The following is an 18,034-nucleotide window of genomic DNA, read 5'->3' on the forward strand; positions in this document are numbered from 1 at the left end:
TGAAGAAGAACCCTGTGGGTAAACCGTGGCGGGCCGGCCCGTATTCAGTGTACCCCACCCACGGACCAATTCCTCCAACTTTACAGCTAGAAAGAAACGAGGCTGAGGTTTCATACATGGTGCGCGGGCCTTGTCTTAGTCTGGATACATGTATCAAATCCGCGGCGCAAGTTTGGGCAGGCTTTAATATATATTCCTTGAAATAAGTCATTGTACGGCGGTGTAAAAAATTGAAGGCCATCCAAAAAACAGGGAAATTTCATCCAATTTATTAATTTCAGCCAGTAGATTATTAACTAGCCGATAAGCCTTCCCTACCATTATTCTCTGATTTTACGTGAGCGCCTTTTTAACCTCGGTGTGTTAAATGTTTACCACTTCGGGATTTTTAACTGGACCCATTCTGCACCAAATCGATACCCTATGTCGAAACCAGTGGCTTAAGATTGGCCGTGAGTGTCATTTGCTTGAATCGAGTGGCCATTTTGCTGCGTTAGAATGCTTGCCTATGGAGTTTGCATTAGGCTATCAGCGGGTCGTTTAATTAGTATGCAATAACCATGTCGAGTAGTTGAAGCGGATATGGCTTTTGTGCCAGCTATATATACGGGCTGGTATTGCAAATATGATAGTCCCAACTCTTTACTCCCAGCTACACATGTAGACTTGTCGAACCACTACCCTTTCAAGTTTCAATTTCCACACAAAGCATAATGGAGCCCATCGCAATTATAGGTTATGCTCACCGGTTCCCCGGCGGCGCTGACACTCCCTCGAAGTTCTGGGACCTTCTCACCAGCGGCCGTAATATATCCCGGGAGCCGGAGCCGGAACAACTTAACCTTGCAAAAAGTTATAACAAAAATGGCGACCACCACGGTAGTACCAACGTATTAAAGTTATATTTTTTAGACGAAGATTCAAGCCTTTTTAACGCCGCCTTTTTCGGTATTTCACCCCATGAAGCCGAAGCTATAGACCCGCAACAGCGGGTCCTACTCGAAACCGTTTTCGAGGCGTCAGAGTCGAGCGGTATCCCGCTGGCCGGGCTTCGAGGCTCGCGCACGTCCGTATACGTCGGTGTTATGACAAACGACTACGCCGACGTTCAGGCGCGCGATGTTCAAGATATGAACGCTTACACGGCATCTGGCACCTCTCGCGCCATGCTTGCGAACCGCGTTTCATACGCTTTTGATTTACGCGGTAATTCCGTGTGCCTCGATACGGCCTGCTCGTCCTCGCTGGTGGCCCTACACCAAGCCGCCCAGGACCTGCGCGACACCGGCCCTACGGGATACGATATGGCTATCGTCGCCGGCTGTAGCCTGTTGCTTGACCCTTTGATGTATATCACCGAAAGCAAGCTGCATATGCTTTCCCCTACCGGAACTTCCAAGATGTGGGACGCCGGCGCCGACGGCTATGCCCGTGGCGAAGGCGTGGCTGCTGTATTAATCAAACCATTGAATAAAGCTTTGCGCGATGGCCATTTCATTCACGGCGTTATACGTGCCACCGGCGCGAATTCGGATGGCAGAACGCCGGGGATTACAATGCCCAGCGCCACGGCTCAGGCCCAGCTGATTAGGGATACGTACGCCGCGGCGGGATTGAATATCAAAGATTTGAACGACAGGTGTCAGTACTTCGAAGCGTAAGTCGCATATTTCTACAAATCAAATCGCAGTGCAAGCTCTCTTGCCCACATTGAGTTATTTTTCCAAAGCTAAAGTATATAATCAGACATGGCACAGGTACGCCAGCAGGAGACCCCATCGAGGCGCGAGGAATCTTCGACAGCTTTTTTGGCGATTTGCCTCGCGACACCGATAAAGTTCCTCTACCCGTCGGGTCGGTTAAAACCAACATCGGTCACCTGGAAGGTTGCGCGGGTTTAGCAGGTTTAATTAAGGTGCTCCAGGCCATGGCTTATAACATCGTACCGCCGAATCTACACTTTAAAAAGCTCAACCCGGCCATCGAGCCATTGGCCCACCTGCTACACGTTCCGACCAAGGCTATCCCCTGGCCGGATCGACCAGCCGGACAGCCCAAGCGCGCCAGCGTTAACAGCTTTAGATTCGGCGGCACCAACGCCCATGTCATAATTGAGTCTTTCGAGGCCGGCGGTGGCATTGTGGTGGCCGACGACGGAAAAAATGTTGGCGACGAGCGATTAATGGTGCCCATAGTGCTCAGTGCCAATACCGAGGCCGCCCTGCAGAAAAGGGCTCTCGGGCTACGGGATTATTTGGCCAAAAATCCACGCGTTAATATAAAAGACCTGGCCTGGACGTTAATGGCCCGCAGGAGCGAGCTGCCGGTTCGTATGGCCGTGGCTGCCAACTGTTCCCAGGCGTTGGCGGAAAAATTGATCGATGCAACCAACACGGAGCCGGGTGGGAAGATGCTGGCGCTTGGTACCCCTTTTAAACCGTTGGTATCGCCAGCCGATGGTATCGGCATTCTTGGGGTTTTTATTGGACAGGGAGCTCAGTGGGCCGGCATGGGCAGAGAATTGCTGTCGCATAACGTCGTATTCCGCAACTCCATCAACCGCTGCCAGGAGGCCCTTGATTCTCTTCCCACTGCCGACCGGCCCAACTGGAATATTGCGCAAGAGCTGCCCAAGGAAGAGCAGCAAAGCCGTGTTTCCAAAGCCGAATTCGCACAACCCACCACCACAGCCGTGGAAATTGCCTTGGTGGACGTGTTATTAACGTACGGCGTAGCATTTAACGCCGTGGTCGGTCATTCTTCAGGCGAAATCGCGGCTTGTTACGCCGCCGGCATCCTAAGTTTGAAAGATGCCATCCGCATTGCTTATTACCGCGGCCGGCACGCTGGTTTGGCGCGCGAGGATGGCGCCATGTTGGCGGTGGGCCTGGGTTGGGAAGAGGCCGAAAGCCAGGTCACGGGTGCGGCAGGTTATAGAGGCCGGTTATGGCTGGCGGCGCGTAATTCGCCCGACAGCGTCACTATTTCAGGCGACGCCGATGCCGCAAAGGAGGCGCACGCCGAGCTGCAGAGCAGAGGGATATTCTCGCGACTCTTGCGCACCGAAAAGGCCTACCATTCGCCACACATGCAGGCGTGTTCAGATTCTTACCTCGAATCCATACAGGCCTGCGGCGTGACGCCCATGCCTCCACGACCCGGCTGTGTTTGGGTGTCGAGCGTGGACGGAAACGCGGACCGCTATTGGGATAACGACGTGGCGGCACTGGGCGGCCAATATTGGATCGATAATATGGTTCAGCCGGTGCTTTTCACCGACGCGGTGGAGGAAGCCCTGACCAACGGCGGCCCTTTCGATGTCGCCGTCGAAATCGGGCCGCACCCTGCGCTTAAGGGACCTGTCGGACAAACGGTGCAGCTCTTATTAAGTCGCAAAATCCCTTACTGTGGCGCCATGACGCGAGGTGCCGACAGCGTCAAGGCTCTGGTCGACGCCTTGGGTTTCCTTTGGTGCGGCTGGGGTGGCGATTCCATCAAGTGGCCTGGTGCTACTCCCCTACCCAACCTACTCAACGACCTACCAGCTTACCCATGGGATCACGCGCAGCCCATTTGGCGCGAGTCACGCATATTACGCAACCATCGCCTACGTTAGGACCCGTATCCACCTTTCCTGCTTGGCCATCGCTGTCCAGATGATTCGGACGCGCAGCCTCGCTGGCGCAACATGTTGAGCCTGGCCGAACTCCCGTGGCTGCGCGGCCATGCCTTGGACGGCGACGCCCTCTACCCCGCCGCGGCCTACATCGTCATGATGCTTGAGGTTGCGCGCTTCCTCGCCCGCGGCAAGGCCACGTCGCTGGTTGAACTTTCCGATTTGACCTTTGACCGCACCCTCCCTGTGCCCGACGGCGGACGTGCAGTGGAGATTATAACGGCAGCCAGGGTTGAAGCGACTTCCCAAAAAGATATGATCCGGGCTGTTATTTCTTTCAGCATGTGTCAGGATCCGGTTTCTGGCGTGGTTAATGCCGACATTTGCACCGGCTCATTAACAGTTTTTCTTGGTGAGGCTGAACAGTCTTGGGAGCCCCGGTTGCGACCAACCGAAGCTAAAATGCAAGTGGATGTCGACCAGCTATACTCGATGTTTGCTGAGAATGGCCTTTAATACGAAGGTGTATTTCGCGGCTTAACCTCGTTGAGCCGCGGCACAGGCGTGGCCACAGCAACGGCAAGGTGGAAGGCCGAGGATGTGGATTGCGGCGGCCATGGTCTGGTGCACCCAGGGCTAGTTGATACGTGCATCCATCCGGTGCTGGCAGCGCTCGCGGCGCCGGCCATGGGCAGACTGAAGACGTCGTATTTGCCGCAGAGGTTAAAGCGGCTTATATTCAACCCGGAGGCCGTATTCCCGCAAAAAGACGCCGACGTGGCCGAGGTGCAAGTGGACGCCTACGTTACAGACTCGACACCATCCCTGCTGGTGGGTGACTTTAGCATTTATGTGCCAGGCAAGGCGAGCCCGCTGGTCCAGGTTGATGGCTTATCCATGTCGGCGCTCGGCAAGGCCAATCCCGCCGACGACCGTCTTCTCTTCAGCAAGACGGTTTGGCAACCCGACCTGCTCAGCAGCGACGCGAATATGTTGGCCGTCGACGCAAACCCGGTGCAGGATCATACGCTGTTGCTAGACGCGGAGCGGGCAGTATTGTTTATATGTCGGATGATCGTCGAGGTTGCTTCGACGGTCGACACGAGTATTTTGAGCACTTCCGGGCAGCAGTTGCTATCTTATGCGCAGGAGACGGTAGCAAAGGCTAACAGGGGCGAGGATTGGTCCCCTGCGGTGGCGATGGTCGAGGACGGCGGCGCCTCGTGGCTGGGCGACGGAGAGACCGTCATCGATGCTATATTCCAAGGGCACGCCGCCCACGTCGAATTTGCACTGCTGCGCGCCGTCTATGATGACGTCTCACCCATCCTGCGAGGAGAAAAGGCACTGACCAACATCCTTAAGCCCGAGCTGCTGGTCAGCTACTTGACGTTAGGCGCAGGGCCCGAAAACTCCCGTCGCCAGGTCGCGCGCTATATGGCCAGCATTTCGCACCGCTACCCACACGCCAACGTGGTCGAGATCTGCGGCACCGGGGCCGTCGGTAAAATTACGGAAGCTGTGTTCGACGCCACGGGAGCCGACTGCTTTGGGTCGTATACGTTGGCCAACGCCTCCGCCGACGTCCTGGCCGCCGCGAGGGAGTGCCTTGCCCAGCACCCCGTCACTTTCCGCAAATTAGAAGTAACCAACGACTTGAAATGGCAAGGTTTGGAGTCGGGAGCGTACGACGTGGTGGTGCTGGCGTCGGATGTTCTGCAAGCGGGAGCCGATGACGGGAACTTTGTTTCGTTGCTGGCCAACGTGCGCTCGTTCCTCCGGCCAGGTGGCTTCCTGGTAACGGCGCAACCCACAGGGACGCTTGCGCATACCAGGCTCTTGCTGCACGGCGGCGGCCCGTCCTGCGATGATTGGGATGACAACTTGCGGAGGGCGGGCTTCTCGGGCCTTGAGGTTATGCACCACGACCGCGCCGACGACGACCGACTTCACCTGCATACAGCTTTTGTCAGCCAGGCCCTGACACAAGACGTGGTGCAACTCCGCCAGCCTTTGAGTTACGCCCAGCACCTACCACCCAAGACGCACCTGGCCATTGTTGGCGGCGCCACGTTGGTCACGTCACAATTGGTGCGCGAGGCCGAGGCGATGTTGGGAGTTTTGATGGCACGGGAGGAAGGAAGGGCGGCGGCGGCGGCGGGGGCGGCGGCGGCAGCATCAACGCGTCGCATCTCGATCGTCCGCGACGTGAGCGCTCTCGGCAACGCAGCTGACCTCGTCCCACACGGCAGCACGGTGCTTTACCTCGGCGAGCTGGACAGGCCGGCAATGCGTGGCGGCGATAAAGCCATGGACCCGGCGATCCTCAAAGGGCTGCAGGCATTATTTACCACGGCAGCGTCCGTCATGGTGGTGACGCGGGGCGCGGGGCGTTCCAACCCGTCATCCAACATGATGGTAGGGCTGTGTCGTGCACTCCGCGCTGAGCTGCGCCCGCTGCGGTTGCTGGTGCTGGATTTGGACGAAGACGAGGACCAGCGTCGTCTGGAGCCCGGTGTGTTGCTGCAGCACTTTCTCCGCTTCGCCATGGTTCCCGCCGCCGCCGCAGCCGGGGTTTTCTTGAGCGATGAGACGGAGCTGAGGCTGCGCGACGGCACGTTATACCTCCCCCGCGTGCGCGAGGACGAGGCCCTGAACGCTCGCCTCAACACCAGACGCAGGCAGGTTTCGACCCAGGCCAGCCTCGACAGCCACGAGCTCGAACTGCTGTGGCCCGAAGTCGTCGCAACGCCAAGGGTCAAGGTGGAAGAGGGTCTGCTGGCTGTACATGTGAGATATTCAACGGTTCTGCCGGTGCAAAGGGCCGAGGGCCTGGTGCGGAGACCCGTTTACCTCTGCCTCGGTACGGTACAGGATAAGTCGGTGCTGCTGCTTTCCGAGACCAACAGATCCATCATTCGCGTACAGGCACCCGGATCCCTGTGCCCAATATCTCCAGACTTGACGTCAGAATACTTTGCGGTGGTGGCGGTGATCCTGGCTGCACAGGCTTGGGTGCGTGGCGTGCCCGAGGGGTCGACGGTGTGGCTTCACGGAGATTTTGCCAGCGACTTGATAGCCATTTTCGAAAATGTGGCCAAGTAGAGCAACGTGGAAATATATTGGACGACCGAAGCAGGTGGGCCAGTTAAAGCATTACCGCTAACAACCCGGGCGCCTGTACAACTTGGCCGGAATAGACCCCTGAGACAATTGCGAGCCGCCGTGCCACCCTATGTATCCGCCCTGGTTGTCGCTCAAAATATGAATTCCGATCTGGTCTCCACTATCCGGAAAACCCTTGACGTTCCCGATATGCTTTGCGGGCTCCTCTTTTCTCCACCGTCCATTATAACATGCATGCATTTAACTGAGGCCGTCAAGCAGTTGGATTCAACCTTGTCTCCTGTCGACGCGCCAGCCGCCTTCCAAAGGATCCCGCATCATCGCCTCTCTCTAAATACCCTTTCAAACATGGATCCCTCGTCCTTGGAGCCGTTCGCCGGCCTTGGCGTGGTCGATTGGGCCAACAGCCAGGACACTTCCATCCCTGCCAAGGTGCAGTCCATCGATGCCGGCCTGCTATTCCGGTCTGATAGGACCTACCTGCTGGTTGGGCTTACACGCGACCTAGGTTTACATATTTGTTCCTGGATGGTCAAACACGGTGTTCGCCACCTGGCTTTGGCCAGCCGTAGCCCCAAACTACCGCAGGCTTGGCTGGATTCCATGGCAGCTAAGAGGGTTTCGGTGCGCACCTTTTCCATGGACGTAACAAACTATAACCAGGTGTACAGTACGGTGGTTAAAATCCGAGAGGAGATGCCGCCGATAGTTGGTGTGTTCAACGGGTCGTTGCTGCTATCCGACACGCTCTTTTCACAAGTCGATGTGAGCGAGCTTTTGACCTCTGTCCTCCCCAAAGCCACAGGTAGCGTCAACCTGGAGCGGGCTCTAGCTGCCCAAGAGTCGACCGAGGGTGGCCGGCTGGATATGTTTGTGCTATTCTCTTCCAGTGTTAGCGTCATCGGGTCCCCGGGCCAGGCGAGCTACCATATGGGTAATTTGTTCATGACGGCCATGGCGGCAAACCGGCGCGCCCGAGGACTGGCGGGGTCGGCCGTTGATCTCGGCATCGTCGCTGATGTTGGTTACGTTGCGCGGCAAGACGCCAACCTGGCTCGTAACCTCCGGCAGATGGGAATGCTATACAATTGGGGGGATGAAATGCTCAACATTATGGCCGAGACCATCCTGGCCGGGCTCCCGAGCTCTTGCCATGACCCAGAGCTTATCACAGGCCTGCAACTCAGCGAGGACGAGTCCAACCGGCCGTTCTGGTCCGAGGAGCCTCGATTCTCCCATTTTGTCCGGGACGAGAGAAATCACGCGCGAGATTACAATGACCAAGACGGCGGCGGCGTTGATAAAAGTTCCCCACTCGAAAGGTTGCGCAAGGCGCTATCCGAGGTTTGTTCCGAGGACCAAGACAACACCACTACTCTGACCCGGGCGGTTGAGGATGCTCTTGCGCAAAAGGTCACAAGCATGCTGCAGGTGACGACTGGCACGCTGGACATGTCGTCACCTCTGGTCGGGCTGGGCATCGATTCGCTGCTAGCCATGGAGTTGCGCCAGTGGCTTCAAAAGACGGCCGGGGTCGACGTTTCGGTGCTGAAGATACTAGGTGGCGCCAGCGGGACTGCCATCGCCGAGCAGGCCGCCTTGGCCATTAAGAAGCTGAAGAGCCAGACCCAGGCGATGGCGGGTCCAGCGGCGCCCATTCCCAGGCCCAGTCCCAGTTCCAGAAACCCCGCTGCCGCCGTGAGTAATGATAAGCAGCCTGTTGTCAGCAGCAACTCGAGCTCTGCCACCAGTGTATACGGCTCTTCTCAATCGGAAAATTCGGCAGGAAAAGAAACCTTGTCCAGCTCTGGCTCGCTCTCGCCCTCGCAGCACGGCATGATTACTCCGACTTCGTCGACCCCGACTCTTTCCGAGGAGCAGCATCGCGACCCCAAGGCTAGACCTTCCACCGAGGCGGCAATCCGTAGGGCCCCTTTGTCGTTTAACCAAGAGCGCCTCTGGTTCATGCACCAGCTCCTCCGTGACCGTAGTACATATAACGAAACGGTCATGTACCGCATCGAGACGGCCTTGGACCCCAAGAGGCTGGAGAGGGCCATGAATCTCGTTGTGGCCCGTCACGAGATCTTGCGCACCCGCTACCTCAACGATGCCGCTACAGGCACCGCCGTGCAGGAGGTCTTGGCGGCCGACTCCAAAACCCTGTCGCCGTTCCGCTTTGTCGACGCCGCAACTGAGCCCGACGTCGAAAGGGTGGTCGAGGCAGAGTACGAGTCCGTGGCTGGGTACGAATGGAACTTGGCACGCGGCGAATGTATCCGTCTGACCCTGATTTCACTTCCTCGGGAGCGTCAGGTGTTGATCCTCGGCGCCCAACATATGGCCGTCGACTCGGTTACCTGGCCCATCATCTTCAGGGACTTGGACGCCTTTTATACGACTGGCCGCTCGGACCCTTCGCCCCCGGCCCAATATGCCGACTTTGCCATCCAGCAGCGCAGAGAGACCACCGACCACGGGCCTTCCCTGAGTTTCTGGACCAGGGAACTGGCGGGCCTTCGGCTCTCGGACCCGCTGCCGCTGCTGCGAGGCCTAGCCAAGGTTGCGACCCGGCCGCCACTGGATTGTTACGACGTCGTCAAGTCCGTGTGCCGGCTTAGCCCGGTGCAGGCCGCGTCCGTCAAACATATGGCTACCAAGCTTGAAGTAACAGTATTTGCCCTTCACATGAGCCTCTTGGGAGTTTTGATGGCCAACCTGACGGCCGTCGACGACTTTTGCGTGGGCTTCTGCGATGGGAGCCGACCGGATGACTTTGTGGAAACGGCAGGTTTCTTTGTTAACATGCTGCCGCTCCGTCTTTCGGACTTGTCCCGGGAACCTCGTCAATTCGCAGACTTGGCTCGCGTCACTTTTGCCCGCATCATATCTTCCTTGGCGCACGCCTCGACGCCCACAGAAATGATGGTGCAGAAGCTGAGCGCTGGGCGATCCACCCGCCATAACCCCCTTTTCCAAGTCGTTCTCAACTACCGCGCCGGCGTCCTGGCGAACTCGTACATCGGGCCTGCCCAGCTTGATTTCGTCAAGACGCAGAACTCGCGTAACCCTTACGATTTGATACTCAACGTGAGCGAAATGCCCGATGGGGGTATTTTACTAGATGTCGTCGCGTTAAAGTCACTTTACACAACCGAAGCGGCCGAGGCTGTGCTGGCCATGTATTGTAGAATGTTGGAAACGCTCTGCGCGAACGAGAGGGCCACCCTGGGCGAGCTGACGTCGGCCCTGGAGAGCAACAGCAGCAGCAGCAGCAGCGCCACCCCTAATAATGAGTCACATGCCATGGACCTGTGGCAGCGCATTGGAGAAGTTGCGACGAAAAACCAAGCTGCCGTGGCCATTTACGATGATGCCCTTCCACCACTCTCTTACGGCGACCTGATGTCTCGGGCAGATACCATGGCGGCGGTGCTATCTGCATCTTGCACGGCCGAGGGAATTGATCCTCGGGGTGCCGCTTGTGGCCTAATTTTTGAATCGTCAGCTGATTATATCGCGTCGCTGCTGGCCGTGTGGAGGTTGTCGGCCGTGGCCGTACCTTTTGATCCTTCCAATCACGAAACCAGGCTCACCGCCATGTCCCAGGACTGCAAACCGCGCGTCTGGTTGTACCACAGAAATACCAAACATCTTGCCGTTCGGCTAGCCCGGGCGTCCCCCGCCGCCCTAGAGGCTCAGCGGCAGCTTGTGGTGGACGTCTCGGAGCTGGTCGACGAGCGCGGCGATACGAAGGCATTGCCAATGCCAGACCACACCCCATCTCCAAACCACGCCGCGGCCATTTTCTACACGAGCGGTTCGACTGGCCAGCCCAAGGGCGTTGTGCTGGCCCATAGAAATTTTTGCTCCATCGTGGGCGCCGTCTGCGACGCACTTGGGGCCGAAACCTTTGGCGTCGTGCTGCAGCAATCCTTCATCGGCTTCGACATGTCGCTGTACCAAATCCTATCAGCACTCCTGGCCGGCGGCGCCCTCGTCATTTGCCCCTACGCACACCGCCGAGATCCCACCGAGATCATACGTCTCGTGCGGCGTCGCGACGTGACCGTCGTCGTGGCTACACCGACTGAATTGAGCATGCTCCTGGAGCACGACGCGCGCGACGGTTTGACGCGGTGTCCAACTCTTCGCTCTGCGCTGATGGGCGGCGAAGTCGTAACGTCCAACATGAAAAAGCGGTTCCTCGCGCTCGAAAAGACCACGGGCATCAGGTATAGTGTCGTGAACATGTACGGCCCCACAGAGACGTGTTTCCTTAGCAACATGGGCCTCGTTAAATATTGGACAGAGGACGAGGATGGCGCCGCGAGTCTCGTTCCTGTCGGCCCGCCACTAAGTTGTGCACGCGTCTATCTACTCGACCAGGACGGCCGCGAGGTGCCACAGGGCGAGCAGGGCGAGATATACATCGCGGGTGCCGGCGTGGGCCTGGGCTATTTGAACCGGCCCCATCTCACAGCGCAAGCGTTCCTGGACGAGCGCGGGGCCGAGGAAAAAGTCGCGGGTGATGGAATGCCACCCAAGATGTACCGCACGCGCGACCGGGGCTACTATCTTCCCGACGGATCCCTGGTGGTCACGGGCCGAATCGATGGCGACACCCAAGTCAAGGTTAACGGCGTACGTATCGAACTGGACGATGTGGCCGCTACCATCCGCAAGATAGCCGACGGCCGTTTATCCCATGTTGTAGCTACACTACGCGGTCAAGGTTGCAGCGATAGCGGCGACAAAGATAATATTATCGTAGCCTTTGTTGTGCCGTCGGCCAGTCTTCCCGCCGGTGAAGTCGACTCGCTCCTGGCCACTCTGTCTACAAGCCTGCCACTCCCTATATATATGCGGCCGTCAGTCATCGTCCCTATAGAGACAATTCCTCTCAATGCCAGCGGCAAGCTTGACCTAGCCGCGTTGGCCAAGGTGCCGTTGCCTGGCGAAGCAGCAGGAGTGGTTGCCACGTCGCCGACACCAGCATCAGCATCAGCATCAGCATCAGCATCAGCATCAGCATCAGCACCAGCACCAACACCAGCACCAGCAACAGCCCCAGCACCAGCAACAGCCCCAGCACCAACACCAGCACCAACACCAGCACCAGCACCAACACCTCAGCCACAAATTGGCCAGACACCCAAAGAATCCTCTCTATCATCTACGCTTGGCTACCTTGAGCAGGAGCTGTTCTCGCTGTGGCACTCGGTGCTCCCGGTTATAGGTCAACGCCTGCTGAAATCCACCAAGCCGGTCCACAACCTCGACTTCTTCCGCGTCGGCGGCAGCTCTATCACGCTGGTCACACTGCGGAACGCAATCAAACGCCGCTTCCGAGTAAACTTGTCCCTGCTGTCACTATATGAAAATAGCACACTCGGGGAAATGGCATTTGAAATCGACCAGCATGCCAAGGAGACTGCGGCCGATTGGGAGGCTTGGGATAAGGAGACACGCTTCGAGCCTGCACAACTGCCGCAAGCGAATTCCGCCGAGCCGGTCCCTCGCCTCCCCGGCAGCCCCATGGGCATCGTTATGACCGGTGCCACCACGCCGTTGGGCCGCCGCGTGCTCAAGAGGCTGGTGTCTCGCCCCGGTGGTGGCACAGTCTACTGCGTAGCCCTGTCGTCCGACGATCAAAAGGCGATCGAGAAGTTTATAAGCCCGACTGCGGCAGAAGGCCGGGTGGAGTTTTTCCAAGGCTCTCTCGACCACCCGACCATTGGGCTGGAGGACGACGATTTGGCGCGACTCAGGGCCCGGGCTGACGTGATATTACACATGGCCTCGGAGGGCTCGTGCCTCAACAACTTTGCGTCCATCCGGCAACCAAACCTGGGCTCCACGCGGTTCCTTGCCTCGGCCCTGGCTGCCTCGCCCTCCAAACACATCCACTTCCTCTCGAGCGCGCGTGTGGTTCTCTTCAGCGGCCGAGACGAATATCCCGCCGCCTCCGTATCGAGCTTCTACCCGCCGGCGAGCCCCACCTCGCGCGAAGGCTTCACCGCGACCAAATGGGCGGGCGAGCGGTTCCTCGAGAACTTTTCGGCGCACGCCGCCGCCTCCGTCACCATCCACCGCACAGGCTACATCATGTCCGACGACGCGCCCGACATGGACGCCGTGAACCAGATTTGTAAATACTCCGCGCTCCTGTCGGCCGTCCCCTCCCTAGACCGCTTCCAAGGTTGGCTGGACATGTCCGACGTTGAATGGATCGTCGACAGCTTCGTTGCCAGCCTGGACCAGCCCTCAGCCTCGCACGCCGTGCGCTACGTCCACCACACGCAGATGAAGCCTGTCGCGGTTGCTGATTTTTCCCAGCACATGGAGCGCCTGCATGGCCGCGCCTTTGAGACCCTCTCCATGGCTGAATGGTCCCGCCGGGCCGTCGGCCTCGGCATGAGCTCCTTTTTATCCGAGTTTTTGAGAACCATAATAGAAAGGAAAGAAAAAGCCAGGTATCCAAGATTGTTAACTTGGGACGAAGAGGACGATGAGGTATAAATCGGGGGATGCCTGCGTGGTTGGAGCCGAAGGGCAGGCTCAAGATTTTAAATATTTACGGGCAACTCAAGAGTCGTCCGTAATAATTTCAAGTTCTGGAGGCGGGTATGGTAAACGAGACGTGTCAAGAGGAAAGCAGAAGATGCTAGGTCAGAGACCTGTGAGCTCTCAGATGGGTGCGAGGGCATGAGCGAAAAGCTGTAAACTAAGCAGCAACAATCTGAGGAGGCGGGATTTCATCTCAATATAGCCGGTGTTTGGTACTGTTTGGTACAACAAGAGTCAAACAAGAGTAGAGAAACAAGGACATCCTAAAGTAACTTTCTTTGCTTCCACGGCTGGTCGAGGAGAAAATGAATAAACCTTGGGTCGACGACAAAGATGACACTTAACATGCTATCTACGCTTGGACATGAATGTCATCATTATGGATATTGGTCGACGAGCCGACGTTGGGCGTACTCTAAGTGCTGAGAAGATCCGGAGTAGCTTGGTCGGCGTCATGGGAACAAGATCAGCTTGACGTTGACATTCACATCTGGGAGGCCTTTTAGTATATCGTGTAATATATGGTTTGGGTGATGGCAGTAGTTAACAAAGAAAGTCCCTAGAATATTAGTCGACTAGGTATATTGAATTACCACCTTGTGCCGAGTTAGAGGTGGTTCGTTCATCCCGGCAGCTTTTCTCGGGAATAGTTGTTTCATCCGAGGCCAAGAACCACTGAGCTTCAACGAAACGGCAGATGAGGGCGATGCCATGCTGATTGGAGTGTAAATATCTCCGATGAGTCGCAAAGTCGCCATCGCGGCATGCTGCTATGTATCGAGGTGTTCTTAAATGATTAATGGACAGCATCCTAGTTTTGGCTTTGGGTGTTCCTGCTTTTTTCATATCATACTCAATATTATCAACAAGCCAAGGCAGACTGCCAATTAAACGCCGTTAAACGAGGCCGGTTGCTATTGGTCTAATTAGCTTAACGCTAAAGAGCCAACAAGTAGTTGTCATTGAATTGTGGATAGGGTTATCGGGGTGTCCGGGCGTCTCGTCTGGTCGTTTCAAGCTGATTGAAAATAGTTGGCAAGGTCCGCTAGGCAATAGTTGGAGGGGTGTAACCCCACCTGGCCTTCCTGGTGCCGGCTTAACTGTCTGGTCGTAACAGGTAGTTGTAAGATAAAAGGGTATAATTTTGTTAAATGGAGGGACTTTTGCCAATTAATTTTACAAAACCGGCGATATTTAAACTAAGTCTTATTGGATTAAAAAGCCGGGCCTTATCCCCATTCTCACTTAGCCGGGAGTTTACAAATTATTTAAAACTGATAAGAATTGCAACCCCAAAATTAAAAAGGGCGATTTACAAGACGATTACATGCTCCATGGCGAATTTCATTAAATAAACTACAGGTTATGTAAAACATATAATAAGATGCGTTAGAGTACGAAATGGCCGCCTAAGGATTAAAAACCCTATTTGTTAAATTGGGAAATATTACGGTTACGACCGAAAAGTTTAAAGCCAGGGGGTATCTTTATTTGAAGGTATATACAGGTAATTATATATATATTCTGGCGATTTTCTATAAAAAACTCATTTTATTTTAAAATATACCTGGATTAATCCTTCGCTGTCCTTATATTATTAAAAATAAATTGTTAACAGCGTTTTATAATATTAATTGTTACATATAATTGGTTATTTATTGTTAATAACGCTCCCGAAACGGCTAAATATAAAGTATTATATTATTTTAAAAACATTATTAATAACTGTGAGTAGAGACTGTTATATGAAAGGGTTATAATGATAATTAAACGAATAATAATTTCTAAATTATTTATTTTTAAAGAGATATATTTATATAAACTTTTATAAGTATTATATATTATTTTATTGTTTTAAAACCTCTATAAGAAAAACGTGTTTTTAAGAACTTAAAAATTATTTATAAAAATTCATATATAAATCTGCGTACAACCTTTTATTTAAACAACCAATTTATCTTCAAATATTCTTAATAATACTTATTTTTTTTAATTCAATCTTGTAAAAATATATATAGTTTATTTTTTTAAAGCCTCTATATTACTTTTACAAACCGCCAATATAGAAGAAAAACCCCATTATATGGCGGGTTGTAGTAAAAAGGCCTAGGTTCGCCGGGTTCGTCAAATATCTCCAGGGGTTGGATAAGACGACCGCAGAAGGCTTTTGGGCCACCTACCTAGCCGAAACGCCCCAATCACGCCTCAATCACGCCGCGATGGATGAAGAAGCTGTAGAACATTCTCTGGTTGAACTAGACCTCCACGGCAAAAGCAACCGCCAAGGTATCTTAGCCGGAACAGCTGTCTATGCAGCCTGGGCAATGGTTTTGTCAAGGCATCTAGGTTCCAGTGACGTGGTGTTCGGCACAACCCTGTCGGGTAGAGATGCTCCCGTCAACGGAATCGAAACCATGGACGGGCCGACCATCTCAACAATACCTCAGAGGGTCGTCATCGACCAGGAGAAGTCGCCCATCGGCTTGGTCAATGAGGTGTGCATGGCCAACTACGCCGCCATGTCTCGTCACGCTCACATCGGTATGCAAGGAGCCCTCCGCGCCGCCCGACTGCCAGCTGAAATTTTCGACACCATGGTGAACATCTTGTCAGAGGAAGATGAAATTCATGAGACGTAACACGGCCCTCCCTCTGTCTTCGAGCAACACGGGGAGAGACCATTGTGGAAAGTCCCTTATATACTCCTTGAGGTTACCACAAAAGGCCGCTACACCAGCATGAGGATGACAGGTCGCATGGAGCCGAGACGTCTTAGGTTTCTCCTCGACTCCTTTACATTAGCTGTCACGGCGATCCTCGAGAGGCCACAACAGTTGGTTTTCAACACGCAGGTCATGGGGGATGCAGAGCTTTGCTTCCTTCGAGATAGTTTTTCTAACCGTGACACCCTAGTGTCTCCTCCGCCTCAGCTGCTCCAAGCCGAGTTTGAGGCATACACCAAAGCAAATCCCAGCCGCGTGGCGATTGGATCGGCTGGTGCAAAGGGACTTGAAGAAATCACGTATGCCGACCTTGACAGTCGTGCCAACAACTTCGCCACGATGCTGGTGGGACGAGGTCTGCAACCCGGTGATCGTGTCGCGGTTATGCTAGACAAATCCGTCAAAGCGATCGTCTGCATCCTAGGCATTCTCAAGGCAGGCCTGACCAATGTGCCGCTCGACCCGGAAAACCCAGTCGATCGCAATGCCTTTATCTGCCGAGATGTATCGCCGCGAATTGTCGTGATGACGACGTCCAAAAGCGAGTTTTCTGGTCATCTCCCCGGCGACGTCGACATTCTCTTCATTGAAGATATTTCGTCTCCGGAAGAAAATGTCCAGCCCATTCCCGTGACCGTAACACCCAATCATCTAGCCTACATTCTCTACACTTCTGGAAGCACTGGGCAGCCCAAGGGCGTTATGGTGCCGCACCGAACAGTTGCTACTGGCATTAGGAGCATATGTGCCGCTGAGGGCCGTGCCAGCGGAGAGTGGCGCTGTTCACAGATTTCCAAATACGTTTTCGATGTTTCCATTCTCGATATATTCTGTGCTCTAAGCACGGGGGGACTATTTGTATGTCGCCGACGGACGATATATTCTCCGACATGGCAGGCTTTATCCGTCGTATGAATGTATCCTATGCTTGCATCACACCAACCGTGGCGGGCCTGATACGACCAGCCGACGTCCCCAACTTAAAGACAGTGACTTTTGCCGGCGAAGCTGTTACCAAAAGTCTTATTAAAAACTGGGCGCCTGGTCGCCGAATTTTCAATTCTTATGGACCTACCAAGACCAGCGTGATTGTTTGCACAAAGGAAGTCAAACTTGACAACCACGAGGTGGCAGGTTAACATTGGACGTCCTTATCCGACTGTTATTGCCGTTTTGCTGGACCATGAAGCAGAGAATAACCGTCGACTCTGTCCTTACGGTGCCGTCGGAGAACTGTGCCTTGCCGGACCTCAACTGACTGACGGATATCTCGGCCGCAATGACCTGACAGCCGCTGCGTTTGTCCATAGCGATTACCTTCAACTCGATGTTTACCGCACCGGCGATTTGGCTAGATAGTTGCCCGGAGGGGAGCTCGAGTGCCTAGGGCGCAAAGACACTCAGCTCAAGATCCACGGACAGCGTGTCGAGTTGGGCGAGATCGAGGCAGTCTTCAAACAATGCAGCAGGGTAGCAGATGTCATTGTACTGCTTGCCAACATCAGCAGCAAGCCTCAGCTTGTGGCGGTTTGTATTTTGAAGTCTTCAGCCCATGCTCCGGCTGAAGAACAGGGCTCGCGAGAAACGGAATGGCCGTTCGAACCAGCCGACAAGCACAAACAGGATTTCCAATCAGCGCGGGAACATGTTACTTCGTTTTCCCACTATATGCTGCCAAGATTCGTCCTGCCAGTGGCAAGTTTTCCCCTATTGCATTCGCTCAAAGTTAACCGGAAAGCGTTGTTGGCCACCGTAGAGAGCTTTGATGCTGCTCAACTTTCACCCTACGCCTTGGAATCAATCCACCGACGGCCACGCAATTGTACCGACCAAAACAGCTGAAGAGCACTTTCTCCAACTCGCATGGGCCGATATCCTCAACGTTCCCTGCGCCCAGATAGGGAGAGAATCCAACTTTCTTTCCCTAGGGGGCGACTCGGTCAGTGTCATCAACCTTTCGAGCATTATCCGAGAGAAGGGGGACTATTTTCTGCCAGTC

The 18,034-nt window shown here is 54.8% G+C and overlaps 2 protein-coding genes across 2 annotated transcripts; both read left to right on the top strand.

Annotated features, from left to right (window-relative positions):
• Positions 1–713: 713 nt before the first annotated feature.
• On the top strand, positions 714–13,264 carry PgNI_02632 (uncharacterized protein; the record flags this gene model as incomplete). The annotated part of the gene is given in 5 exon segments (XM_031122693.1): positions 714–1,657; positions 1,747–3,611; positions 3,657–4,110; positions 4,168–6,709; positions 6,722–13,264. The coding sequence occupies 5 exon segments, from the start codon at positions 714–716 to the stop codon at positions 13,262–13,264; spliced, it is 12,348 nt and encodes a 4,115-aa protein (XP_030985267.1).
• A 2,786-nt stretch (positions 13,265–16,050) lies between these two features.
• PgNI_02633 (uncharacterized protein) lies at positions 16,051–17,174 on the top strand (the record flags this gene model as incomplete). Its single annotated transcript, XM_031122694.1, has 2 exons — positions 16,051–16,845; positions 16,878–17,174. The coding sequence occupies 2 exons, from the start codon at positions 16,051–16,053 to the stop codon at positions 17,172–17,174; spliced, it is 1,092 nt and encodes a 363-aa protein (XP_030985268.1).
• Positions 17,175–18,034: the final 860 nt, after the last annotated feature.

This window comes from Pyricularia grisea, assembly GCF_004355905.1.
Source record: "Pyricularia grisea strain NI907 chromosome Unknown Pyricularia_grisea_NI907_Scaffold_2, whole genome shotgun sequence".
In the NCBI taxonomy this organism is placed as follows: Eukaryota; Fungi; Ascomycota; class Sordariomycetes; order Magnaporthales; family Pyriculariaceae; genus Pyricularia; species Pyricularia grisea.